The sequence below is a fragment of the Mauremys reevesii genome, linkage group 11 (genome assembly GCF_016161935.1).
Source record: "Mauremys reevesii isolate NIE-2019 linkage group 11, ASM1616193v1, whole genome shotgun sequence".
In the NCBI taxonomy this organism is placed as follows: domain Eukaryota; kingdom Metazoa; phylum Chordata; order Testudines; family Geoemydidae; genus Mauremys; species Mauremys reevesii.
The window spans coordinates 20921305-20932845 of NC_052633.1; the positions used below are offsets into that span (position 1 = coordinate 20921305).

The 11541-nt window shown below is 40.1% G+C and overlaps 1 protein-coding gene across 1 annotated transcript; it reads left to right on the forward strand.

The window, feature by feature from the left end:
• The first annotated feature begins 244 nt into the window (after positions 1 to 244).
• Positions 245 to 10733, forward strand: CLK1 (CDC like kinase 1). The gene is made up of 13 exons (XM_039495778.1): positions 245 to 402; positions 2473 to 2630; positions 2868 to 3096; positions 4287 to 4377; positions 4770 to 4836; positions 5330 to 5446; positions 7051 to 7217; positions 7296 to 7390; positions 7480 to 7609; positions 8019 to 8101; positions 9119 to 9198; positions 10184 to 10274; positions 10358 to 10733. Exons 2-13 carry the CDS (start codon positions 2473 to 2475, stop codon positions 10496 to 10498), a joined length of 1449 nt encoding a protein of 482 aa, XP_039351712.1. The 5' UTR covers positions 245 to 402; the 3' UTR covers positions 10499 to 10733.
• The last annotated feature ends 808 nt before the right edge of the window (positions 10734 to 11541 follow it).

Here is an 11541-nt window from a genome sequence, read left to right on the forward strand (position 1 = left end):
CCCGTCCGGCCCCCTGCCCCCTCTCTGGCGGTGTTCCCTGGAAGCACTGGCAGAGCCTGGCTGAGAAAGACATGGGCCATGTGGCGGGGCAGCCATAGAAACCGAGCCCATCCCGCTGCAGCACCAACACCCCCTGACGTCACTAAGCGCACCGCGCAAGTACAATCAGTCACGAGGACGCGCTTTTCTCCGGGACTTGCGGGCGGGCGCGCGCGCGCCTATCTCCCTCCCGCCCCGCAGAACAGCCGAACGGACCCGCGCATGCGCACCCCTGTGTGACGCGGTTCCCCGCTCCAGAAAGTTCTAGCAGTCGGCGGCACCATTTTGTGTGTGTAGGGCGGACTCGGCGGCTCAGCAGCAGCAGACCCCCCCACCGAGGTAGCAGCGGCACTAGCCGGAGCGGTGAGTCGCTGGTTGGCGGTGAGGTAAAGGGGAGTTGGGGGGCGCTGCACCCCGCCCGTGTGTCTGTGGTGGGGGTGTCGTTTCCTGCCCTAGTCTAGCGGGGGACGGGCAGATATCGCCGGCCCTGGCCCTGCTTGAAGCCCGGGGTATTGTCCCCGCACGGGCGGGGGGGGGTTGTTGTTCCCTGTAGGGGGTGCGGGTAGGACCCTGGTTCCGCCGCCTGGAGCCGCCCTACTCCGTGAAGGCTCCGCTGGGGTTGTGGCGGCCGTTAAATGCGTTAATCCGGGTAGGAGCCGCCCCCCCATCGCCGCCATGTTGTGTCTGTCTGCGCCGGACGGCGAGAAAATGGCTGCGGCTGGTCCCGTGGGGAGAGGCGCAGGCCGCGGTCTCGCGGGGCCAGGGCATGTGCCTGCCTCGCCCTAAGGGGTTTAGATCGCGAGTGAGAGACTCGGCTTAAGCTCGTCCTCGTACCCCATGATGGGGCTGTGCTGCCTCGGCTGCCTCCTCAGCCAAGGAGGGATGTGGCGGGCGCTGGGGGGGGAAGCAGCTGCCTCTGGTATTCGCGGGGAGGGGGAGCTGCAGGTCACGGACGATGGGCTGCAAACCCATTGGGACGTTAGTGACTCCGCAAACCTGGAAGAGGCTTCACACGTGTAGCGAGGTGCCCGCAGTGGCCAGCTCGGCCTGCCCCTGCCTCGTTCGTGGAGAGCTACGGGGTCTCTCAGTAAGAAAGGCCGATGCTGAGCGCCCATGGGAAGGATTAGCTGAAGCGCCCCAGTCTAGAGTGAACGGGGATGTTGTTTTCCCTCCCCGACTCATCAGACTAATGCATTATAGAGCGCCTGAAAATACAAGGGCAGCAGGATTGCTAGCGTTGCAGGCACTGCGAAATCTCTAAATGGGGATACAAGGTGTCAGGTTAATATTTATTTTATTTATGTGGCAGGAGTGTGTGTTAGGAACTTGAATTGGTTTATGGCTGAAAGGTGGCCTAGGAGAGAAGCTTCGAGTGATGTTTTTTCATTTCCTACTCTTCCCCTTTGCAGTAAATTTAATCAGACTGAGTACATTTAAGCGGTTCACAGTGTATTTTGGTAGCGGCTTGACTGGTAGGTTTAATAGGAGGAGGAAGGTTTGTAATACTTTCCTCATGGATTGTATTTTCTAAATGTACAACCTACCCTAAATTCTTAATTACTGAGGGGCAATCCGCAAAAAGAACAGGAGTACTTGTGGCACCTTAGAGACTAACAAATTTATTTCAGCATAAGCTTTCGTGAGCTACAGCTCACTTCTTTGGCTGCATAGAATGGAACACACAAACAGGAGATATTTATACATACAGAGAACATGAAAAGATGGAAGTATGCATATCTTCACTCATTGCTATATTTGCTTTCCACAATCAACTAGCTCTCTAAATAACTTTTCATGAATGATGTACCAGAGTATTTGGATTCTGATATCTAAACTAACTGTATTGTTAAATTTATTCACTTAAATTTGGGTTATTGCTAATTATGTACTAATGTGTATTATGACTTTTTTAAAACAAACTTTGTATTTGTGGATAATCTAGGCACTATACCCAGGTAGACACACACTCATTTCTTAACCTGTGTATTATATCATTTTTTAAATAGTAACTTTAATAAAAATTTTAAATCTGTTAAAAAATACATGAAGTACGTTGCTAGCTTTTAAAAGCGTGTTGGCTGGATGTTGAGGTAAACACTTTTTGCTCAAAAATTGATTTAATGAAGGGTGGAATTTGAAGAATGAGTGGTCCCTGCTAGAGTAAGAATATTTGAGTTGATAGAATTTCCTATAAGAGGTTGGATTGTTGGTCCACATCTCTCTATAGATGTCTTGTTTTTTTGAGACCAAAAACACATTTAGGGGGTGGAGCAAAAAGAATGCTACAAAACCATAAAGTTCACTGGGAAGACTAAACTATTTTAATCTCTGTTAGCAGTTTAGATCAGTCTGCAATTTATATTACATTGTATTGGTAAATTGTAATTATATTTGGGATGTAATTTAAAGGGGGAATTGGCTTGTCCCTGACAGATGCGGCATTCCAAACGAACCGAGTATCCTGATTGGGATGAAAAGGAAAGTTGGGATCCCAGAAAGTGCAGCAGCAGCCATAAGAGAAAGAAGAGATCACACAGCAGTGCACGGGAGAACAAGCGCTGCAAACATAATCACTCCAAAGTTTCTGATAGGTAAATACATTTTGGATTTTTAATAGTAGTAAACTGCTAAGCCTTTGTTTTAAGAACTGTTAAGCTTAAATTTCAGTAAGTGCATAAGCAGATCATCTGTAACTTGTTTTGTTAGTATTTTCTTGATGCAGTATTTTGCAGATATTTAAAGAGCGAAGCTTTCCAGTTAGAATTGTCTTGATGGTTCCACTTGAAAAAAATTGATGTCTGTTGAATTCATTTGTTTTTAATTTCTAGTCATCATTCGGAAGCCAGGTCCTTAAATGAAAGAGATCATCATGACCGGCGTTACATTGAAGAATATAGAAGTGATTACAGTCAAGTGTATGAAAATGGACACCATCACAGAGATCATGAAAATGGTTATCACAACCACAGTAGCAAGTCTTCAGGCCATAGTGGGAGGAGTAGTTATAAAAGAAAACACAAGACATATCACAGTGCCTCACATCATCATTCACAAATGGTATGAGTCACTTTTAAACTTGTGATTGTTTTATTTTAGGAAAATAACTTCTCATCTGAGCAGTAGCAGTCAAGTGTGCGAGTTCGGGAAGGTCTTATTGCTGATATTCACAACAGATTTTTTTTTTTTTCCCTCTCTTGGATGAGAAGTTTCCTATATCACACAGATATACTCACTAAACCCTAGAGCGTATAATTGTTTATCAGATAGAATTCCACTGATGAATGAATAATAACCACTGATTAATTACCTTTATTTAATAATTACCTAAAACATTGGTATTGCCCCTCATATATCTTAAAATGTAAGTCTTCATACGTCATGTAAGGTACATATTTCCATCTTGCTCAAAATCCAAAGCATTTATGTACAAGCTATTACTTAAATTTTGCCTTTGTTAAACTTAGTAACTTTAATGTCTTTGAAATAACAAGGAGAGACGTGTGCAGTCAGTCCTCCTTCCCCCTCCCCCCGCAACTGTTAATTAACACAATGTCTGATAAACAAGTGCAGTATGGTTTTGAGTATCTGACATGCATGCTGTCTATCCACTGGCAGGGCATGCTGTCTGATCTCTTAATGTAGTTGTGCATAGCTTTAATTGACAGAACAGTTGAAGACAATATGGTTTATACTTTTATGATAACTCTTTAACTGAAGAAGCCTGGAGTAGATTTTATCTTTTTGTGACTTTTTTTTATTCTGAAATATTACTCAAGAAGAATGTTTAATTCAGATGAATACTTTAAACTGAAGTTTGTTTAACTTGGGTATTCTAATTTGGCCACAAGGCTATTTTAGATAGACAAGTAAATATTAAATCTTGCTGTTTTACAGCATTAGACTTGCAAACAAGGACACTGCAATCCTAAAATAAATTTCAGTGCTTCAAGTGAACCATTTTTTAAACGAAAAAACAATTGTGTTGTAATTTTTTGTTGCCTTGCCACTTTGAGTATCTTATCTGAAAATCTGTTCCTTGCCATGTTTTTCTCCTGTAACATAAACTATGTGCCCTGTGAATTTCTGGGGACTGAATTTGAAATTGCTCCTGCCAACCGTTTGTGGCCTGGCGCGTATCTGAATGCCTGAATATCTCCCCGCTGAATGAATTTCGTATTCTGCCCTGAATTCACTCGGGTATATTGATTGGCTGGACGATCTTGGTGCCGCCCACATGCCGTTTCCAGAAGAGTCACCGAAGGAAAAGATCCAGGAGTGTAGAGGATGATGAGGAGGGTCACCTGATCTGTCAGAGTGGAGACGTACTAAGTGCAAGATGTATAGAATATTTTTCAAAATTTATTAACTTTTCAGATAGAATAATTTCTTTTAGAATAAGATTTCAGGGGCTTTGGAAATCTTTTCTTTCTTTCTTGATTTTTTTTAAATTTTTTTTATTTTGATTTTGTGGGGGGATTGTTTTTCTTTTTCTCTAGAAATTAAACATTGATAGTGATTTTCCAAAATAGTAAATGAAGTTAATGAAATTTGGAATGATATAGCAGTAACTGTTTTGAAGAGTTGTTCAATAAAATAAATATTCTAGCTTAGAGATGTTTAGTTACACTTTTATAGAGGCACAGCCTAGATTAATCTGCATTGATAGAATTTAGTTTTGTGAATAATTAGAATAACACTACTTCTTTGATTGAGATTTTTTTCTCTTTTAGATGAAATTATTGCTACTCTGGGCGAAGGTGCTTTTGGAAAAGTTGTGGAGTGCATAGATCACAAGGCGTAAGTCATTTTTTCGTATAAGTGTAACTTTCTTGTCAATGCCAGCCTGGCCTAGTTTACTACAAACGTGAATCCATTTTGTAAATATGTAGTCAAATTTTATTTGACCCTTTAAATTTTTGTTTTTCTCAGGTTAGTTATTTCTTGACTGTCTTTATACTAATTGCTTTTCTATTTATATATAATGGCACTGATACAGAGGAACTACAGTTCAACCGTCACCAGTTAGAGTATCAAATTATGCTACAGCTGTCTGTATGTTACTTCCATTTTGAGTCATTGAGAGTTGCTCATGCACATCTGAGTATCTCTCCTATTTACAGAACAATAAATAAATAGCATGATTTAAATAGTTTACTCTATCACACAGTTAACTGGGAGTTTTGCAGTTGAATTCTGCTGTAAAGGAAACTTATGGGAGGATGTTATGGTTGTTATGCTATAGTTATAGTTCTGCAGTTGTCTATAACCATTCAAAAACTTTATTTTACAGGGAAGGTAGACACGTAGCAGTGAAAATAGTAAAAAATGTTGATAGATACTGTGAAGCAGCTCGTTCAGAAATACAGGTATTGGAGCATTTAAATGCATCAGATCCCAAGAGCACATTGTAAGTATAGAATTAGAATGGAAGATATTTTGGTTTTAAGATTTCTTCATTCCTTTGCTTTCTAAAATTGCTCTGACTTTCTTTAAATCATAATTGTAACTTTAATATTACATACTAACATTGACACTGTACTGCCTAAATAATCCAATAACCTTATTCTAATAATTGCTTCCTATGTCTTTCATGCTTATTATTTTTCCCAGTGTCCTATCTCATTATTAATCTAGATTTTAAACCCTTCGGTGTAGGGGACCGTGTTTTTACTTGCTGTTTAATTATGTATACTTCTGGTCCTCAACAAAATTATTTCTATTTGTATAAACTCTACTGACTAGTTTAGAGTTGCTGAGTGAAATGCACCTGAGATCACTTCTGATCCCCCTCCCTGGTCTGTAGCAAGCACCATCTTGCTCAGAGTGGAATCACATGATTATCACAGACTCAGACCAGGTCTTTTTGTAGCAGTCCCCTGTTACTAACCACGATTACCTCAGTAGGTCTGATTTTTATGCTTAGACCAGAGGTGGGCAAACTATGGCCTGCCAGCCATTTTAATCCAGCCCTCTAACTCCTACTGGGGAGTGGAGGCTGGGGCTTTCCCTATTCCAGCTGGGGGCTGCTCCATGTGGCTCCTGGAAGCAGCAGCATGGCCCCCTCCAGCTCCTACATGTAGGGGCAGCCAGGGGGTTCCATTCTGCATGCTGCCCCCTCTCCAAGTGCTATCCCAGTCAGCTCCCATTAGCCTGGAACTGCGGCCAGTGGGAGCTGCAAGGGTGGCACCTGCAGATGGGGCAGTGTCCAGTGTCACCTGGCTGTGCCTCCATGTAGGAGACAGAAAAGGGACATGGCGCTTGAGGTAAGCACTGCCCAGAGCCTGCACCCTTGAGCCTCCCCCTGTGTCCCAACCCTCTGCCCCAGCCCTGATCCCACTCCTGCACCCCAACCCCAATTCTGTGACCATTCATGGCCTGCCATACAATTTCTATTCCAGATGTGGCTCTCGGGCCACAAAGTTTGCCCAACCCTGGCTTAGACCTTGCAGTTCTTTTCTCACTTATTTGCAGCCCCCCAGGAGGCCCCAGACCCCTGGTTGAGAACCACTGGCCTATGTCACTTTGAACTGGAGCTTGGAAGTGTGCAGTGGTTGCTGTATCAGGGAATGGTGCAGCAAGGCAGAATTTGCAAAGTGTTACACGTACACACATGCTGCAGTTGAAAACAATTGCACATAGCTGAAACATTTGAGAAAAATGTGGTTTGTCCAATGTAATTCTGAGAGAGTTCAAAGGGCAACTGACATGCCATAGAAAATTTGAAATACATTGTCAGAGGAGGCTTGCTTAAACATGTGGTTGTCCCTGTTAGCTGGGAGTTTGCTTAAATGGAATTGTTGTGTTGCCTTCCCTTTAGTTCTAGCTCCCAGTTAAGCTATAACAATATATTCATACAGGCAAATCTTACTACATACTGGGATTATAACTGTATACTCACTGTTCAGGTCAAATACAGCCATTTTATGAATACAGTATCAGCATTCATAACACTTGCATATCTGCTGTATGTCTATTACACTACATTTTACTGGATTGGTTTTTTGTTTACAGTCGCTGTGTACAGATGTTGGAATGGTTTGAACATCATGGTCATGTTTGCATTGTTTTTGAACTACTGGGACTTAGTACCTACGACTTTATCAAAGAGAACAGTTTTTTGCCTTTTCGGCTTGACCACATTAGGAAGATGGCATATCAGATTTGCAAATCTGTAAACTGTAAGTATGTTTAATATTTTTCAGTTGTTGAAATTACAATTCTTTAAATAGTTTGATAACTTTCATTTTCTCTTGCAGTTTTACACGTGAACAAATTGACTCATACAGACCTGAAGCCTGAAAATATTTTATTTGTGAAGTCTGACTATGTAGAAGAGTATAACCCCAAACTGGTAAATCTATAGTTTCAAATTGTTCTCACTACAGCATATTTTTCGGGCTTATTCTGTTCATACATTTAATGCTGTATATTTCATTTTAGAAACGTGATGAACGCACGCTAAAAAATCCAGACATCAAAATTGTGGACTTTGGAAGTGCAACCTATGACGACGAACATCACAGTACTCTGGTGTCTACAAGACATTACAGAGCTCCAGAAGTTATTTTAGGTCAGAAAACATTTTTTTAACTTCAAACCAGCTTATTTAGAAATTTCTACTCATCTGCAGTGCTTATTAATTCTGAAGCACCCTTTTGTCACATTATTGCCCTAAGTAGTGATTCTGATATGCAGCATTTTTTTGAGGTCAGTTTGCTTTTTCTAGAACTGGTGGTGTTTACAAGATGATAGTTAACATTTTGGCAAACTCATACTGGATTTCTATTCTGCAGGCCATTTACTTGCTGGAAAGAAAACTCTGCTTTCTGTTGTTGTCATAGTATAATAGATCAGTTGTTTAGTTTAATTTATTAATCTGTCTACAACATCACTTGGGAATATTTTAACTGTTAAGTGTATTAAAAATGGGTATTGCTCTTGGATATGTATGAATCTTGCACATTTTTTATTTTTGACAGCCCTGGGATGGTCACAACCTTGTGATGTTTGGAGCATAGGCTGTATTCTCATAGAGTATTACCTTGGATTCACAGTATTTCCGGTAGGTAACTATGAAAATTCTTTATATAGAGAGTGAGGGGAAGAGAATGGGGGGGAAAGGATTTCCTGACCATCAGCAGAATGGGTATAGAAAAGTATTTGTCATTTTGTTTTGTAATGGGAACATGAAGAGAAAGTACAGCTGCACAGAAATGACCCCTGTTCACTGTGAAGCTTCTCCCTGCCTATGTAGGCACATATCAATAACCATGTTGGTGGTATTCTGATACATAAGCAGTAAATATTTTTGCTACTTTAATGCAAAAACTAGCTTGTTTTCAGTCACTTAATGGATCAGAAAAGTTGTCTTCAGCAAATAGATTCAAGATCCTAAATCAGTAACTAAAAATGAGAAACAGTGGGCCCTTTAGTTTATGGTTCTTTCCCTTGCAATAGTTTAGGTACACTACTTGGAGATGTCCAAGTCTCAGCAGGTATAAAGCTTTACTGAGGTAATGCATCTATTTCAACTGTAAGCTTTATTTTAACAACTTGTATGTTGTAGCAAGCTACGCAGAAGTTGTTTAAAATGAAATGCATTTAGAAATACATGGCCCAAAAAAGGCCAGTCTCCTGGATTTACTTGTAATGGGAACAAGCTGTTATGAGAGAGAAGGTAGCTTTTAATACTTTAGCCTTGCTTAAAAAGTGTTTTAATATCAGAGCTAAGTAGGACTCTGAATGTTTATAAGTTTAGATGAAAACATATAGCTTCCATTAAACTTTATTTGACCAACTCGATTAAAACAGACCACCACCACCTCAAATTCTTGTACAGAAACTGGTATTTTTTAACTTAATCTGCCAATGTGAGGAAAGGGTTGCTTAGTTTAGTGATAACATTTAGCTGTAAATGATTTGTGGAAATTGACAAATACAAATAAGCTTCTGATCAGTGAAAACCCAGGTTTTTCTGCTGTTAACTTAATAGGGAAAAAAAACCCTATCATCTCTGTGAATAGACTTTTAAACAGATTATGGGGTGGTAATAAGCTAAACACTTTTACTCTTTCTTTAGACACATGATAGTAAAGAGCATTTGGCAATGATGGAGAGAATATTGGGGCCTTTACCAATTCATATGATAGAGAAAACCAGGTAATTATACTCAAACCTTTCTTCTGTTTGCTTTATAATTGTTTCAGACTTAAAAAAAACTTAGTTTAAAGTTATTTCATTTGAAGTTCCTGTATTGGTTAATCTAGACATCCACAGTTATGGCTTAGTAAAGCGATATTCAGCTTTACTGGGATTGGGGAAAATGTATACAAGTGTCTGAGGGGCATAGATACCTCAGGACATTATAATATTAACTTGAGCTAACCCCCCAAAAAAACAAACCTTTTATCACTGGCTGCGGTGAGTTCTGCTTCCAGAGTGCAGAAGTGATGGTCTGCAGAAAGGCTGCTTCTGCTGTGCTACAGCTTTCTGCATGGTTGAAACTGGGCCTGGGTGAAAGTTAGCAAATGTACTAAGGGAATACAGGAATGGAACCCAAGGGCAGGTCTTTTCATTCTGACATGGTCAGTTAATAAGGGGCATGGAGGTGCTTGAGCTAGGTACTGGTTGGTCCTTTCTTTACTGACAGGGACAATCAGATTTAGTTGAGTACAGTATTAAAAAATTGTTTCCATAATAAAGTAAAAACTTCCTCTTCTGGACTGTGGTCCAGTTTTACCTCACCTCAGACTGAACCAGGTCAAAGAATGTCAGTTATGCACTGATACATTGCAAAGGATAATTGATCCTGAGCTGAGTCAAACCTGTTAAATATGCTGGCTTCAAAAGTCAGAGCCCTCCAGAAGGATATGGACAAGTGATGTGTTGGGGTAGGGTATGATATTGATTAGATCGGTCTGGTGCTTTCATTCCTATATAAAACTTCTGCTCTTTTAATGTTCCAAGTTTCATAAGGTAAGTACTAACACTAAGACTAACAGTATTGGATGGGAACTTACAGGTGGTTTGCAATTAGTAATTACTTAACACACTTCTATGCAGAAAAGGATTAGTTGAGTTTATGGTGATATTACTGTTCCAGAACATTGGTTTGTGATTGCCTCAAACAATTCTTAATCTACAGGAAGCGCAAGTATTTCCACCATAACCAATTGGATTGGGATGAACATAGTTCTGCAGGTAGATATGTTTCAAGACGCTGTAAACCACTCAAGGTAAGAGTTGATGGATAAGAGTTAATTTTTCTCTTTGTGGAAAGAAGTCAAGTTTCAACTGACTTTTCCTCTTTTCTTTTCAGGAGTTCATGCTTTGTCAAGATTTGGACCATGAGAATCTGTTTGACCTCATTCAAAAAATGTTAGAGTATGACCCAGCCAAAAGAATTACTCTTCAGGAGGCTTTGACCCATCCTTTCTTTTCTGCCTTAACAGGAAAATAAGTAAAATCTATACTTACATAGTTCTCCAGAGCAGATTATAGACTGTGTCAGTCATCAAAACAAGCATTATTTATTTTGTACAGTTAGCTTTGTAAATGTCATTTTGTATTATGATGTTTCTTATTTGAACACTTGAAATAAACTTAAGCTTGAAATAGCTTCTATGCAGAAGTGGTTGTTGACTGCTTATGCTTTATCTAAAAGTATTTCTGAGTTTGAACACAGACTTCCACTAGTTTTATTACTATTTAGTACAAAGCCAGTTTTACCAAGAAGGGTGTTTTAGTGCTCTTGCACTGAGACAGGACAAGGAAAACTTGTGATTTAGAAGTTACAAAAAATCTTGAGTCACTAACAGAAGCTAGGACTAACAATATGAAGTGCTAGATGGGGCACTTGCTGTATTTTAATCTAGCTTCACCATTGCATTAGTTACTATAGGTACAGCCTATTTAATTAGAGTCCAGGAACCTCATCTAGCTTCACCCGCTAAGATAGTTTTTAGAGTGCAAGATCTGAAGATTCAGGTTTGAAGAATGGTTTACACCACAAGCCAGCTTGGTAAAAAAAGACTAACCTAAGAAGTGTAAGGATGGACTTTATTTTAAAAAAGTCTTAAGACAAGTTACAAAGGAAGCAGATCACTACAGTAGAAACCTATTGAATACATTGTGCACCAAAGTTCTACCAAGATCACTCTTAACAAATTACTTCACTCACAAGGGGACCAGTTAGTATTCTTTTCATTAGGTTATGACAGCATTACTCCAAATTTGATTTTCAACATTAACAAAGGTCTCTCCCTATTCTTGATTCAACAAGGATGTCCTGAGAAAGTGATGCCATTTCCATTAAGACTGCAGAGAAATTTCAGTGTTTAGCATAGGTGGGTTTAACCTCTGGCAGCATTTAGCATTAGTAAGCCTATTGCCACAAGATGCTTGTGCACAGTATCTTAATCCTACCATCTAATGGCCATGCATTTATCACTATAGAAGGGCCATGGGAAAGGGTTTCAGTGGAGGTGAAGCAGAACTCTAAGC

Coding starts and splice junctions, on each gene's coding strand:
- CLK1 (XM_039495778.1), top strand. CDS start 2,473: ATGCGGCATTCCAAACGAACCGAGTATCCTGATTGGGATGAAAAGGAA. Junction 7,391..7,479: donor AAGAGTATAACCCCAAACTG/GTAAATCTATAG, acceptor ATTTCATTTTAG/AAACGTGATGAACGCACGCT. Junction 9,199..10,183: donor CATATGATAGAGAAAACCAG/GTAATTATACTC, acceptor CTTAATCTACAG/GAAGCGCAAGTATTTCCACC.